Source organism: Cynocephalus volans, chromosome 6 (assembly GCF_027409185.1).
Source record: "Cynocephalus volans isolate mCynVol1 chromosome 6, mCynVol1.pri, whole genome shotgun sequence".
NCBI classification, from domain to species: Eukaryota; Metazoa; Chordata; class Mammalia; order Dermoptera; family Cynocephalidae; genus Cynocephalus; species Cynocephalus volans.
The window spans coordinates 66057327-66074508 of NC_084465.1; the positions used below are offsets into that span (position 1 = coordinate 66057327).

General features: G+C 33.9%; 1 protein-coding gene across 2 annotated transcripts in view; it reads right to left on the minus strand.

Moving 5' to 3' along the window:
- Positions 1-364: 364 nt before the first annotated feature.
- Positions 365-17182, minus strand: part of PEX1 (peroxisomal biogenesis factor 1) — a 34876-nt gene continuing 18058 nt past the window's right edge. For both annotated transcript variants that reach the window (XM_063099676.1, XM_063099675.1), the window contains 14 exons: positions 16478-16574; positions 14472-14642; positions 12872-13026; positions 11533-11722; positions 11161-11327; positions 9576-9710; positions 9059-9123; positions 6843-6985; positions 6657-6760; positions 5656-5832; positions 3984-4214; positions 2699-2896; positions 2292-2422; positions 365-601 (listed from right to left, as the gene is read on the minus strand). In XM_063099676.1, coding sequence (XP_062955746.1) covers positions 517-601; positions 2292-2422; positions 2699-2896; positions 3984-4214; positions 5656-5832; positions 6657-6760; positions 6843-6985; positions 9059-9123; positions 9576-9710; positions 11161-11327; positions 11533-11722; positions 12872-13026; positions 14472-14642; positions 16478-16574 — 2049 coding nt within the window. In that variant the 3' untranslated portion in view covers positions 365-516. The remainder of the gene's footprint in view (positions 602-2291; positions 2423-2698; positions 2897-3983; positions 4215-5655; positions 5833-6656; positions 6761-6842; positions 6986-9058; positions 9124-9575; positions 9711-11160; positions 11328-11532; positions 11723-12871; positions 13027-14471; positions 14643-16477; positions 16575-17182) is intronic.

Below are 17182 nucleotides of genomic sequence, written 5' to 3' on the forward strand. Positions count from 1 at the left end.
ATCTCATTTCTGGTTGAGAGGGTAATTAAATTTATTTTAATTGTGTTCAACTCCACGTTTTCTGATATAAGAAAGTTGACTCAGTAGATAATAGAATATTTTATTTCCAAAACAATCAAGAAGTTGCTAAGCATAAAATTTGTCAAATGGTAGAAAGACGTTGAATATGCAATTGTGAGTTCCAAGAAATTTATTGTAATTACATTCTTTATCATCTTTTCTTCAAAGGAGAAATAAATTATTCCCTACATTTGGAGAATATTATTTCATTAAGGATTTAATATAGATTTATCGGAAATAAAATACAGAATCTCTTATGAACATCCTAATTTATTCTACAGTCTTAATCTCAAGTAATCCTAATCATTACATAATCACAGCATTGACCAATCTATGATTTTATAGATAAACCACATTTGTTAAACTAAAAAGAAATTTACAGGCATCATTTTTTACTGTTACAACATAGGGACAGGGGGACAAGCCTCCCCTCTCCCCCAAAATCAGAAGTATATTTTATGCTAAAGTTACTTTTTGTCCAGGTCGAAATATTGTTCCACTTTGATTTCTTCTCTTCTTTGGATTTTGAAAGCTTTCATACCTTAAAAAAATGAGAGATAATATTTAATACATGTAAATACTTTTATGTATTACTTTATTACAAAACAAAATATAACGAATTGTTTGCAAACAATTATATTTGAAGAAACAAAGGAAAAATAACAAAATGTTTGGAACAGAAAAAAATATTTGTAACGGAAATTAAGGAGAGTTCTTGCAAATAAATTTTCAAAAGTTGCACTCCAGTAGGAAAAGGAGCAAAGGGTATAAAGAGCCAAGTTAGAAAAGACAAAATACAAATGTTAATGAATAATATTAAAAAATTATAACCTCTATAGTTTTAATCAAAGAAATATAAATTGTTAAACAAGTTCTAATTTTTGTCCAATCACATTGGCCAAGGTTAGAAAAACACTGCAATATTCAATGTTAGTGAGGGCACAGAACTAGCACTCTCATCCATTGCTGTTGAAATATGTATTGTATGGTATTTCTGGAAGGCAATATATTTGACAATATATTTCAAAAGTCTTAAAAAATGTGAGTGCCCTGTGATGCAACAATTTTACTTCTATCCCAGTGAAATAATTAAGGATACATGCAAACATTCAGCTACAAGAATATTCATTGGCACACTGCTTATAATAGTGAAAACTTGGAAGCAATTTAAATGTCCAAAAATTGTATAGTGTGGCACAGCTATATTATAAAATGACATTAAAAACAATAATGAAGTAACGTATTTAAAATGTGAAAGAATGTTCAAGATGTGTGGATGGATGAAAGGGGGACTGCTGCATAGCAATATGAACAGAGTGTTCTTATTTTAGTAAAAAAAATACATAAGTATAGAAACAAATATTCTTTGGGAAGTGGTGAGATTAGGGGAAATTTGTTTCCTTATCTTTGTTTTCTGATTTTTCTACAATAAGTATATATAGAGTATGCATACGTATACACACACACACATCCCAGAGTTCTGCAAAACTGAAGAAAGTTGCAGCTTCTAAAGACCAGGAGGCTGGCCCGTGGCTCACTCGGTAGAGTGCGGTGCTGATAAAGACCAGGAATATTTCTTGAATTGAATTATATTGAATCACTGACTTAGAATGGTTTCTAGTACATGTATCTCAGACCCATAGGGGACCACAGAGTCCACTGCAAGAAGCGTTTAAATCCAAACGTATCCTAAACATAGTCTACAAATAAATAAATTTGAATGTATTTAAATGTTCTTGAGATTAATAAAATATAAGTTACTTTGAAAGCAAAACAGCCATATATATATATCTTTTGGGCAGCTGGCCTGTGTGGGGATCTAAACCCTCGACATTGATGTTAAAACACCACACTCTAACCAGCTGAGCTAAACAGCCAGCCCTGCAGGTATATTTTTTCATAACAAATTTTGCAAACTAAATATTATGACCATTTTGAGCTTTTATTTTTCCTCTTTTTCTTATTTCTTCAAAGTTACTAAAATTAAATTAGTTCATTATAAATAATTCAAATATAATCAAATGAATTGGTTAATAAAAATTCAATTTTAATTTCTCTACTGAAGTTTTGGGGCGTTTAAATGCATAGCTACCACATACATTTTCTGAATGGGCTTTTAAATATCCAAAATAATATTTTTGATTTTAAACAAAAACTTTAAAAGTTTAAGTGAGTAATTATGTAACCTGTAACAATATATCTATACTACCAAATCAGAATCTGTTACTTACAGCTCAGCAAAATTTTTCCAGTCATCTTCACTAATGGATGGTCTTGTGTAACTGAGTGCAGTCATCAAATGTGACTGACTGATAGCCAGACTGGTTTTGATTGGTCCTGGTTGGTTAAGGGATTCATCCTCCTTAAATAAAAAAGAGAAATCGACAGAAAGTTAGGGACATGATGAAAAAGCAGCAGTCCACTGTTAATTTTTTTTTATTGGTTTCAGAAGACTATACACTCCCTTTCTTATAAGATAACTAAAAACTGGAAAGCAAGGAAGGGCATAACCATTTGAGTTGTATTTCAGTCTCTTGTTTATAAATATAGGTCATTTACAAGTGAAAGAAATACATATCAAAAAAGGGAAAGCAATTTTTAAGAGGTTTTAACAATTATAATGGGGGGAAAGCCATACTCCACTTTGGCTTCGGTATCTGCCTTTGATAATACTGATATCTGCCCTCAGTTGATCTCTTTGTTCTTGTGTAAGTTCTTGGTAACTCTCTTGTGAAGCTGTTCTGAACACTGGAGCTTGTGAAAACAACTGATCTTTCCCAGGAACTCCAGGCAAATCTTGAGTCATGGAGCTTGGTGCAGAGAGACACTGTGAGCTCTGCATGGTTAAGTATAGTAAGGAAGGAAAGAAGGAAAGAAAGAAAGAAGGAGCAGGAGGGGAAAAAAAAGAAAGAGATAAAAAACCAATGTAAATTTACTAAAGATAAAAATTAAAAATTTTAAGCAATAAATCCTTACCATAGATAACATTACATTTTAATTAACTGAAGTTAAGCAAATTTAAAAGATGTTCATATTCTTTAAAGGTTCACTGATATTTATATTGTAGAATTACCATGGAGTAAAAACTGCCATAACACACGTTTTCTTTTTTATGCTTTCTTACTTAAATCCAACACAATAATGCCCAAGGATAGGTTCCAAATGAGCCTTCCTCTTAGTTTTCAGCAAATTCATACTAATAAGGTTATGGAACATTTCTAGATAGAAGTTAAGAAATAGAAAACAGAATTAAAGACTAGAATTTAAACAACACATTACTATTCTTGGGAATAAAAATGGGTCACTTATATTTTTAAAAACCTGAATTAATATAGCAAATGTACAAAAAGCAAGACAAATGTAACTCATAAAAGTGTTACGTGTACCAACAGAGTAACAGTGAACCACTATTAATTTTGGGGGGATATATGTTAAATGCTATTTTAAGTAAGTAGAAAAACAATGATATTGCCCACATTTAAACTAAACACTTTCCAGTTGAAACATTATTACTACTTTTCACTGTGCTTAGATAACATTTTGTTGTCAGGAATTTTTGAAATCATTGTATCAATGTTCTAGTTATCCTCAACTGTTCGACCATAATAGAATTTAAGTTTATAATAAAATGGGACTGCTACTAAGATCCACTAATGAAGAGAGATAAACCTGAAAGAAACCAAAGGGTAATCACAACCACTTGCTACTTTGAGTTCCCCCCGGATCCCTGCTCTGCCTTAGAGATCTTAAGAAGGCATGAAAATTACTAGTTAAAGTAAAAAAAAAAACAAGACTATTTTCCTGAAGAACCACCCAACCAGAAGGAATATGTGGGACTGGTTAAGAGATAAATCACTGTCCTACTTTACACCAACATACAGTTTTATGTTTCAGAACTGTATAACGATGACTGCACAAGATACCAAATCAGAAGAGGTTCCATTTCCAAGTTCTGATTCATAAGAGCTTCCGAAGTATAGCCGGTACATATTGAATTTTGATTCATCTGGAAGGATCTCAGACATCTCTAGAGAAACAAGGGACTGATCTAAGCCACATTCTCCATCTCCAGCTGAATCATCAGAGCCACTGCTGTGGTTAAGAAAGACCATTGAAGACAGACTTAGGTCACTATCAGAGCTGGAACTTCCATCCTGTAATACACAAAAGGACAACCAGTTGGAAAGATCTAAATAATCCACAACTCAAAAATAAATAATAACATAGATAACATTCTAATAGAGCAATACAAACAGACTAGAGGCATTTTTCAAAAAGCTCTTATTAATTCTCTAATGATTTTGAGGCACATAGTAAAATTTTAACTATTAAAATAAGGAAAGACAAGATAGAATGTGTAAATAATTTGCCAACTATCCCCCCAAAAAGTCTGTAACAAAGCTAGGACTCAGGCCTTTGGGTTTTATTTTTATGTTTCTACCTTTCCATTCATATTTTTCTACTCCAATTTTGAATCAACCATATTATAGAGTGTTTTCTCATTATTGAGTGTTTTACAAATATCTTTTTTTGGTAGGGAAGGGAGGTTGTAAAAGAACTTCAATGGCTTGCCAAAATAAATAGCAAAAACTTGGGAGTATCTGATTTAGAAACTTTAGATCCTGCAAAAAAATTTCCAATGAAGTGTGGGGGAGAAGAGTATACAGAAAAACTTTTCCTAGGAAATATATGGTAAAGTTTATGATGTAGCAGTGTTCAAATTATCTACTGCAATAAAAAAAATCAAATTACTATCATTAGAGAAAAGACCAGTTCTACAGAAAGTACAAGATAAACTAAGAACATATTGTTATTGGGAAGTAAGGAAGTGATCAAAGAACGATGAGGACATATCACAAAGATGCAGGAGCCATCCAAAATGGGCTCCTATTGGCCAGACTGGTACAATTTGAGCTTCAAAATAAATAACAACTTTATTATTTTTTAAAAAAATTTAAGTACAGGGCCGAGCCCGTGGCGCACTTGGTAGAGTGCTGCGCTGGCAGTGCGGCGACGCTCCCGCCGCGGGTTCGGATCCTATATAGGACTGACCGGTGCACTCACTGGCTGAGTGCCGGTCACGAAAAAACGACAAAAAAAAAAAAAAAAAAAAAAAAAAAAAAATTTAAGTACAAAACAAACTAAAAACCCCAGTTGTTTTCTGTTTATATTATGTAATTCATGATAAACCAATTTATTTTATTTATTATTATTATTTTTTGTCTTTTTCGTGACTGGTACTCAGCCAGTGAATGCACCGGCCATTCCTATATAGGATCCGAACCCGCGGCGGGAGCATCGCTGCGCTCCCAGCGCCGCACTCTCCCGAGTGCGCCATGGGCTCGGCCCATGATAAACCAATTTAAATAATTTCCTTCCAAATACCAGCATATTCTTGTCAATATCAAGGTAATGTTAAAGAAACAGATCCTCTGCAAAACCTATATTCCAAGTATGGAACATTCAACTAAAAGTAAATTTAAATTTCTATACAGTTTTACCAAAGCTGTTAAATACAGTATTTTTTAAGGTTGAAATATTGAACTGCTCTTATCCGTCATAAAAACATCATAATAACGATCTCATATAACTTACCTGGAGTCCACATGAAAGCAACCTTCCATGTAAGGCCTCTAATTGGGCATTGTAAAGTAAAGCTTTCAGATCAGCTCCAGTAAAGCAGTCAGTTACTGATGCCACATGCTGAAGGTCAACATCATTTGCCAGAGGCAGAGAGTCACTAAGAACATTTAAAATTTCAAGACGTGACACCTTAAGGGAGAAAAACAAATTGATTTAAAAATAAAAAATAAAATTAAATATTATCTTAAACTGTGTATCTTATGATTTTTTTCATAGATTAACTTTTATAATTAATAATTAGCTTTACAAGTAAATTGAGAATGTACCACCAGTCTAATATCTATCTTCCTTGGAACTTTTTCCCAAACAGAAGGAATATAGGTAGTAAAATGAAAATCAACATTCTTAACTATTCAATGTAAATAATTTCTTATTCAAGCAGTGCTTATTTTCTAGATTTGGGCAAGTGTGCCAAGAAAGTGTTTCAAAAGGAAAATTAAAATAACCTAAAACATATATTCAGATATTTTATACCTTTGACTATTCATCTGTCTATCTGTTCTTTCATTCATTTATTCACTAGTTTTAAAATTTGAGACAAGAGTTGGAACAACACAGGACTTGGAACAGCTGAAAGACCATTTCTTTATGTAACCTGCTTGCATGCTTACTATTCATATGCTTGATTCTATATCAGAGTTTTTTGAAAGAATAATGAGGTGTGTGATCTTTGAACACAGAACATGGACATGTAATATTTCAGGTTGCTTGTATTTTTTTCCAATCCACTGAACGATTATAAAGTTTTTAGACTTGCGTGGAAATGGCTGGGCCAAAGACAGGCTTTGCATCTAATTCAGAACGTTTTCATGCTTTGAGCAAACAGTGACTAAAGCCTTTGCCTAAGAAAGCTGGTCTTCTAAGGACAATTGCTATTACCTGGCAGAAGTAAAGTTCACAAGGAAAGAGTGTAGCATTTGTTGGGTTTTGGAGTCTAGATATGAAATTGTCACCTGATCAGGAGGAGGACAGTATACACATTTATCTAGTCGACCAGGCCTAAGCAGGGCAGGGTCAATCAAGTCAGGGCGACTAGTAGCAGCCAATACATAAACACCTGGGGGGAGGAAAACATTTTTTTTACTAAAACTTGGTGAAATTTTGTTATGACAATATATTTTTGTATTTATAATTATTACCCTGTAAGCTTTCTACTCCATCCAGCTGAGTCAGCAACTGGTTAACTACTCGATCTGTAACTCCTGTATTATCATGACCTCGTTGGGGAGCAATGGATTCAAATTCATCAAAGAAAATAATGCAGGGCTTTGCAGCCTGTGCTCTGGGAAAAACAAACAACATTTCATATTTGAATAGGGCTTCAGAGTTTGCAAAGTAATTTCATATACATATGTACACACGTATTTATATATTTATCTTAATTTTCACAACAAAACCCTTAAAGAAAGCAAGGTCTATGTAATTATCCACATTTTCAGTAAACTGGTCTTAGAGAGGTCACAGTATCTAAGACCCATGCCTTCTGGATAGACTAATAGGGACTAAACAAAATCCCAAGTCTTTGTCAATAAGTGGAACATTTTGATTCCTATTACAAGTAACCATTTTTATATATGCCTATTGGCCACTTTACTTCTTTTGTGAAATGCTGATTCATTTCTTTGCCCATTTAAAATTTGGCAAGCTCATTATTTTCATATTTCTTTGTAAGGGTTCTCTGTAAAATATATTTTAGTTACTTATTTTATGTTTTTTCAACTTGAACTTTGACTTCTAATTTTATTAACTTATTAACTAATTTTATTTTAATTCAAAAGAGAACATTAATTCCATCTCTGGCAACAGTTGGACTAAATATCTGCAGAATAGCCCCTAATAAAAATACCTGTCACGATGATTGAAAAAACCAACAGCTATCTCATTAAATGCATGGCAAGTAACAGATATCTTCTGGGGCCGAAGACAGACCGAAAGGATCTTCTCCTTAAATGTTTGGCAAAACTCTCCTAGAAAACTAATACTGAGTCTGATGTTTGATTTCTGTAAAGATTTTTTAATTAGTGACTCAATTTTTTCCTACAGTTACAGGACTATTAAGTTTTTGTTTCTTCTTTGCTCTATCTTGGTCAATTATATTTTTGTCTATGTCACCTGAGTTTTCAAATAAATTGGCATAAAGTTTTTCATAATATTCTCTTATTATCTTTTACATTTCTGGTATATTTTTAGTCATGTCTTCCTTTTTATCCCTAACATTGTTCATTTACGCTTTCTTTCTTCTCAGTCAAACTTGTTGCAGATCTATCAATTGTACTAGGCTTTCAAAAAATAACTTTTGGCTTTGTGAACTTCACTATTGAATTTTCTATTTCATTAAATTTTGTTCCTTTGCATACTTTTAACAAAATATTTAGAAGAATGGAACAAAGAAACTTTTTAATTTAGAAATTCTTCATAATCTCATATTTTAATATTTCCATCCTTAAACATTATCTTCTATATTCATATGCAAATGTATTTTTATATATGCAGTAATAGTTATACTCTATTTTAATTAAATTGGTCACATGGAATCTTGAGTTATAAGAGATAAATTAGGAATTGAAAAAAGAATTTGGAACAACATGGATGGATCTTGAGAGAATTATATTAAGTAAAACGAGTCAGGCACAGAAAGAGAAATACCACATGTTCTCACTTATTGGTGGGAGCTAAAAATTAATATATAAATTCACACACACACACACATTAAAAAAAAAACCGGGGGGGGGGGGGAGAAGATATAACAACTACAATTACTTGAAGTTGATACGACAAGCAAACAGAAAGGACATTGTTGGGGGGGAGGGAGGAGAGGGAGGAGGGAGGGAGGTTTTGGTAAGGGGCAACAATAATCAACCACAATGTATATCGACAAAATAAAATTAAAAAAAAAAAAAAAGAAAAAAGAATTTGGAACTTTAAAAAAATGAGAAATAAATTAGGGGTAATTATTTGCTTCATATAAGAAGATACTCTCAGATTTCTTTGAAAAACCACTTATGATTCCATTTTAAGGAATATTTATAATTTAAATATAAAGCCAAATAGTTCCAAAATTCAATATTTAGGGGGCTAGCCGGTAAGCTCAGTTGGTTAGAGTGTGGTGTGATAACACCCAGGTCAAGGGTTCAGATCCCTGTACCGGCCAGCCACCAAAAAAAAAAAAAAATCAATATCTAAAATGTTTTATATTTAAGTAGTATTTGGTAAAACTGAATCCTTGTCCTCTAGTTTATTAATAATTCACATAAATCACAGGTTTCAAGCACCAGTTCTTCAAGAAATAAGACCAAAACACATTGACAAATCATAATGAAGTCAGTTACTTAAAAAACATTCATAGAGAACCAACCTAACAAAAATATCCCGAACAGCTTGTTCACTTGCTCCAATATATTTGCTGAGTAACTCTGGCCCCTATTAGGTAAAACAAAATGACAGCTGAGATAAATTATTTAAAAAGAAAATATAACTTTGGTGTTTTACTAAGTCTAAACGAATCATGGAAAATTTTAATATGATTAAATGGATGTCTCTTAAATACATTTTTTAAAAATTGAGTGCTGGACTAAACAAAAGGTCACATATTGCATGATTCCTTTTATATGAAATACACATAATAGGCAAATTCACAGAGATAGAAAACAGATTAGAAGTTACCAGTAGATGAGGAGAAGGGAGAATGGGGAATGAATACTTTAATGGGTATGCGGTGATGCAAACATTTTGAAAGCAGAGAGATGTGGTGGCTGCACAGCACTGTGAATGTGCTATATGCCACTTAATTGGATGCTCTACAATGGTTAATTATATGTTACGTAAATTTCACATCAATTAAAAAAAAGAAAAAAGATAAATGGACAACATACCTTGACACTAATAAAATTCATTCCACTCTCTCGTGCAATTATCCCAGCGAGTAAGGTTTTTCCTGTTCCAGGAGGACCATACAATAGTACTCCTGTTCTTTGTCGTATTGGCAAGTTTGCAAATAATTCTGGGTACTAAGAAATACAAAAAAATATAAAAAAGAACTCCAATCTAAACAGAAAGAACTAAGCAGCAGTTAAATATCAAGATATAAAAAAAAGTATGGTGATAACTGCCATCTTCCTTTATTAACAGCACAACTGTAGAAAATAAAATTCCTATTAAAATAATGAATGGACTCAAAGGAACTACCACAGATTTTTCCCAACTGAACCATAGAAAACATTGTATATAAAATGCATATAACTGCATCAGAACTTCTTTCCATTTCTCCTCTTTTTTTAAAACATTTAAAAAGTACTACATTAAAATAATAAAAGCCAATCGTTTAACAAGTATACTGCCTTCCACTTGCATGGTTCATAGGACAAGCTGTGATAGCTGTGTACATTCAAATATATTCAAACAAAGTACAATCTCCCAAGACTCCAGGCTGAACAAGTGATTGAATGCTTCTCAATTATCTCCTAAACTACCAACTGCTCAGAGAGGAAGAGAACTTTTTGAACAGGTGAGTCAAACATCAAGCTACTGTCAGCAATATCCTGGTCCACTCTATTAGGTATGCCTATTTAGTTCCACCTGTTGACAGAATTCCAACTCATTTCTACCTCCATTCTAATCTGTAAGAGGCCCCAAAGCCAGCAGTTCTGCATATGATCCCCACTTATCCAGTTTCTAATGCTTACTGCCCAGCCCTGGCATCTGGGCTCACGATCCTGCTGGCTAGTACTTCCATGCCCATGTTTTCTCACACAGGCTTTAACTCACAGTCATGGGCTGCACTCAATGTGTCCCAGGCCCTGATGGCCACCATTCCCAGGAGATGCATTCAGGCCCATGTAACCCAAGGTCCTCACTCATCCATTTCTTTACCTCATTGCATGGGTCCCTGATCTCATGCTATGATCCTTCTCTCTCAGGTCTCTGAGTCAAACACATTACCTCATAAACTCTATCATCTGATCTTCTGAGGAACCATCGACATCTGCCTCCTTTATCCTGCCATCTGCTTGGTCTATGCTGCCTGCCAACTCTGCCTTTCTATGACTGACACCCAAAGCCTGAAAATCTGGCTTAATCCATCAGTCCTGTGGACCTAGCCGACTCTTTCACCTCCCAGCTTATTACTATCTGTTTCTGTTCAAATTTCAGCAGACAGTTCATCTTGCTTTAGTACAATCTGAATGAATCAAGTAAAACAGAACAATTATGAAATTCACATCAAAATGTATTTACTGTAAATATAACCCCAGCTTTCCATTATACATTTTTTATGGGCAAGGAGTATATCAAATACATTTTAAAAATCTGTTAAAGTACCTAAAATAATGCTCGACATTTATTTGATAACTCAGTAAATACTTGTTGAATCAAACTGAGATTGGGCAAGCCATCAAATAAAACCCAAACCAATGATTCAGTGGTTCTTCTGGGAGTTTTTTTTTTTTTTTTTTAAAGTACCTTGGCTGGTAGCTGGATAGTATCCATGAGTATTTGCCGAACTTCATGTAACCCACCAATCTTATCCCAGCCCAGGTCTCTAGGTTTATGCAGGTTGACACTTCGTAGAGACACAGGAATAAATCCCTGGAGAGCCTTTTGGAAGTCCAACGTTGTTAAAACTAATTCTGTTTAAAAATAAACAAAACTTCTTTCGGTATTCATATTTCAACATGTGAATTTTCAAAATATGCCATCATGTTAGCTAGAGATGCCAATTTTCTACTCAAAAAACTGCTTATTCAAATACTAAAATGGAATATACGTATTTAATTCTTGCCTTACCACAATAGAAAGAAGACTCCAAGTTTGAGTTTTAATAGTAAAACATACCTTCCCTGGTAGATATACTCTGATGAGAGAGACAAGAATGTATGGCTCGATCCACAAGCACTGTAAAATCTCTAGCCACAAACCCTTCAGTTTCTTTAGCTACATGTTGCAGGTCTAGATCAGTGAACTTGTTTATATCACAGTCCAATTTATTTTTTATTACATTATGCAGAATTTCACGTCTTTGTTCCTAAAGAAAACACACAAAATTCAAATTTCTAATTTTATTCAACTGTACATTTTAGTACATATATTTGAAGAAAAATCAGGTTGATATAATGACAGAAAGCAGATTGTTGTCAGGGGATGGAGTGGGAGAGGGATGGATTGCAAAACGACACAAGTAAATTTCTGGGAGTGATGGAAATGTTTGTTACCTTAATTGTGATGATGGTTTCATGGTTAAAACTGATCAAATTGTATACTATAAATATGTGAGTTTGCTGTACTTCAATTATACCTCAATGAAGTTGTAAAAAAAAATCACATTGACAAATGCCATTACTTTCTCAAAACAAACAAACAAACAAAAAAACCCATTTCTAGTAATATATGGTCCCTTTAAGAGGATTTTTTTGTTCCTATAAAACTTATTTCTAAAAACATATTCAATGACTAATCTCACTACCATTCTGTTATCCTAATAACGGGAACAATACTTTTGTTCTTCAGTAACAGTTAATTAGCACAGGGTCTGAATATTTATATTTTGGGTAGATTCTAGGAGAGAACTTTAAACAAGAATTTAAAATATTCTTGCTTGTCCCAGAATATACTTCTTTCAGCTCACTGCCACTAAAACCCTCAGTTGCATGAGTCCCCAAAAGGGAATACCACCCATATGTGCTGGTGGAAAAAAATGTTTACTCAATCAAAAATTTAAAAGACACCTATTTGCATTTCTCAACGCTCTTCTCATTCAGAAGAAATACTGTTTTAGAAAAAGGCATCTCTTTGGAAAGTACATAGTAACATTTCAGATGGTTATAAACTATAATTTGTACATCTAGCACAATATGCACCAAATGTTGACTTTTAAATATCCTTAAGATCACTAATAGGGGCCAGTCCGTGGCTCACTTGGGAGAGCGTGGTGCTGATAACATGAAGGCCACAGGTTTAGATCCCATATAAGGATGGCCGGTTAGCTCACTTGGGAGAGTGTGGTGCTGACAACACCAAGTCAAGGGTTAAGATCCCCTTACTGGTCATCTTCTTTAAAAAAAAAAAAGATCACTAATAGAAGAATAAGTGTAAAGCCATAAATCATTAATAAAATCAAAAAATAATTTCTATAAAGAGGGAAATATTTCAACCATCATTATAAGTAGTATATTACCTGATTAGGAGGTTGAATATGCTGGACACACTGAAATATGTGAATTCCTTGGGCAGAAACAAGTAAAGGATGTAGAGAATGTTGAGACTGACTTGTGGCAATCAGTGCAACCAAACTTCCCATGGCAATAAACTCTTTAACAATATCATTCAAAGCTAGAATTAAGTAATATAGTGTAAAAGCTCAGGAAAAATAAACATGAAAAATTTAAATTATACATTCATTGATTTATCTATTGAGGACCTAATTTGGGCCAGGCTGTAATCAATCTAATGCAGGCATAGGAAGTATTATAAGCTCAGACTATATCCTCAGGACCATAGGTCCAGAGGTTCCCCACTCCTGGATCTTATAAAGTAAATGAATGAATAATAAAAAGTGTCTCTGAAATGAATATTTGAGAGGGGTGATAAATTTCCATATTGTTTTCTGTTTATTAAGTAAAATACAGCTCATATTCCTGTGACTTCCTCAACAATCTCTTTCCACCCCAGGTTTTGCAAGGTTTGGTATGAAAAGGTCAGAATTGAAATAGGCATTAATAATGTATATCTGAGTCCTGACCCAGAAATTTAGAGCACTCCCTTAAATACTGGACTAATAGTTCTAGTGTTTAAGATCTAGTGTAAGATTAATAATACTAGTCTTACCGATGGTGTGGAATTCAAAATTTGAGATTAACACTGGCTAATAACAATCCAAGCCACTCTGGTTATATTTTGTATCTATTTCAGCTTTCAAGAACCTTGAGGCAGCTCAATGCTACCAAACCCTCCAACTCCCTTTTCCCACTAGTCCTCTCTGTGCACTCTAAGCTCCAATCAATGGAGTATTCCCTAATACACCAGGATTTCTTATATCTCTGTGACTTTGCCTATGAACCACACTTCCTTTGCTTCTTCACTGGCATAAAATTAGTTTATGCTAATTTCTACTCCTCCATTAAAACTCAGCTCAGTTATCAAATCCTCCAAAAAGCCTTCCTTGAAAATTTTTACCCCACTTCACCCCCAGTTTAGGTTATATGCTCCTAAAGTACCCTATATATACTTCTAATACAGTATATCCTACCACCTCCTAGTTGGTCACCCTTGTCAAATTACTTAATCTCTCTAAATTTCCATTTACTGACCTGTAAAACCAGGAGAATATCTGCATGTAGAGTACAAAGCAATCGCTAGCCCAGAAAGGGCACTCAATACATGGTAGCCATCATTATTACTATCATTATTCTGTACCAAAATTGTCTGTTTACTTTTCTTTCCTCTCCCAGACTTTGACAGTACAGACTGTGCATAAGCATTCAACAAATATTTGTTAAATAAACAAAAGCAAGAGTAAATCTGTAAATTAAACAATTTATAATATTTAAAGGAGAATGAAAAGGCACCAAAAGACTAACCATCAAGGTGCACAATTTTCAAACTCCTCTTTACCAATTTTGCTAACACAGGACAACTGCAGAATGCTACCAGAGGCCTCAAAAGCAACATATAACATAGCATTTATATTATTCTCTGAAGAGAGGAGATTTCCCACTAAGACTAAAAATGCTGTCTGACAAAAGAAAAAGGCCTTACGCTGGTAGAGGATGCATTACCATGTGCGAGCTGCTGGCCCTGTACAGCGTCAGGACTATGCTCATGTTCCGGGACAGCAGGCAGTCCAACAATGAGATCAAGGTCATCCAGCAGAACAACAGCTGGCTGTCTCCATGCTGCCTCTGAGAAAGCCGCCTCCACGGTTTTTTGTATGTTTTCAAGCCTTTTTCCTTAATACAGAAGGTATGAAAATGGTTTTAATGTTATTTCAGGGCTGGGGAAGTTCAGGCTGCCCTTTTGAAGGCATTAGAAAAGCTCAATATTGATTTAATCATGGAAATTCTATTCATATTTTGCTACTCTACTAATCATTAAAACTTGTTAATCATTAACATGGTTTAATTAATACTGTCTTGAAGGACTCAGTAAAGTGCTGAATTTTAAAAAACTGAAAAAAGAAATATGCTATTATGATTTCTGTATGTATATATTTATTTATATCCAGCCTCACTCCATAGATAATTTTAGGTGACTTACAACAAAATAGTAAAATAAAAACAGGATGTGGGAAAATGTAAAGGAGAATAGGGGTCCAGATTCAGGTAAAATCAAACACAAATGCAGCTGCCTAGAGATACTAGAGTCTTTATATCTGAATCACAGATTTGGTTTCAAACTTCCTGATGAGTTAAAAAGTTTCAATTTTCAAAGAATAGAAAACACCAATTCATAAGCCAATGTAAAGATTTCCTGTTACTTAGCTCTAAATTAAAATTTTCACGAAGTTTCAAGCAAGACTGAAAGTTAGACAATGTCTCCAAATCCACCTTTATAGCAAATGAAGCAATGGATTTTCAAAAATTATTTTTTAGTTTCTTATCACATACAAGGCAAAAAACTGAGAGTATAATGACTCCAATCATGTGTTGTTTAACAATGGTGAGAAATGCATCTTCAGCAATTTTGTCATTGTGGGAAAGTGTATTATGAAAGGGAACAGCAATGGATATTACTACTATCCACAATGACGACTAGTTGCATGACCCTGGGCCCTCTAATTGTGTTCCTAAGTCTCTCTGTGCCTCATTTTCCTCATTTGTTAAATGGGGATTAGAATAATACCACCCCCACAAAGTTAATAAAATTAAATTACATGTAGGGACTGTGCCTAGTACTCAGTGAGTGGTAGCTAACTGTTGTTAGCATTATTTTGCTATGAGGATGGGTGAGAATCATTTAAAAATGCATGAATTCTAAAGCAGACAACAACCCTTTCACTTGGGATCTAACCTAATGTGTCAAATGCTTGGCTTTCTACCTTAACGGTCTGAGCCACCTTAGGGAGGGTCACCCGGTGGGTGAGCTAGGCACTCCTCCTCAGTATATTTTGCAGGAGATTTGTTTACACTAGCATCACCACAAACATGTGAGTAATGCATGGCTTTACAACATTACATCATTATGTGATAGGAATTTTTCAGCTCCATCACAATCTTATCGGACCACCATAATAAGTGAGGTCTATCATTGACCGAAAAGTCATTATACAGTGCATGACTGTAGTTGGGACCATATGTTGTAGTGGTAGCCAAGTGAGGAAAAATCAACTGATCAAAGTAAAATCTTTCCCTTTTTTTTTTAATTGAATAGGTAGTGATGTAAAAGACTTTAAAAAGTACAAAAGTATATGTGGTAGGTTGTAATTCTCCTTCTCATTGCTATCCACAGCCCCCCAACTTTCCTTCCCCTGAGGTAACCACTCTACCATTTTCCCACTGCAATTCAGATATCATTTACACATATTAGAGTATATTCTAAATACTAACTTTCTCAGAGTGGTGTAAGTTGGCATTTCCAGGAATATAGTCTACAAAGACTTTTCTTTTGGCTAGAAAAAAAATATGGGCCTATTAAATATGGAGAGTTTCAGAAACTGTGTCAAAAACATTAGATAGCCAAAGACTTAAAATTTCTAAGGAATTTCAATAACTAAATGATAAACAGAGAAGTTATATAAAGATTAGATGATATTTGTGATTTATGTAGAGTGTTACCATATTTATACCTCGTAAAGCTTTACAGTCAACTATCTCCACATGGGCATCCAATGTGTCACATGCTTCTTTACAGATTGCCTTGGCTAAAGTTGATTTTCCACTTCCCTAGAAAATAATTGCTCCGTAAGAACTCCCAGTATATTCAGTCACAGAAATAGCTCTGTTATTGTGTCAACCACCAAAATTCAGCCTCACCAATCAGTAAGTATACACCGGTCAAGTTGCTGTGTGGGCTATGCAGGTGTTACTGAAATATGGCTCTCCCCTTAAGTTGCTCATGTGCTAGGAGCTAGCTGTTCATTACAGTATATAGATAGAAAATAAACATCTAATTTATTTTTTACAGTTTGTTAGTTAAAACAATAATAAACATTTAAATCTTTTACCTTTAAAAACAAGTAATGCTTTATTAGTTGTTACTAGAAGGGAATAATATGAACATTAAATAATTTTTCTAGACAAATGAAACATTGCCATTTAATCTCAACTACTTTTAATGGAAAAAGCTTTATTACCCAATTCTCGATTATCTTAAATTAGCTAATTTTAATGAACGGTTTCGTAGTGATTCACAGTCATTACTGTGAGCATCAATTAGAGTACAGGGCAACCTGCAGAGGCTATTAAGGTAGAGAGATCTGTTTACTTTTATACTAAATGGCTCTAGACTGGTTTTAATCCAATGTATACTTTTTGTTTTTCAAGCAAAGGCT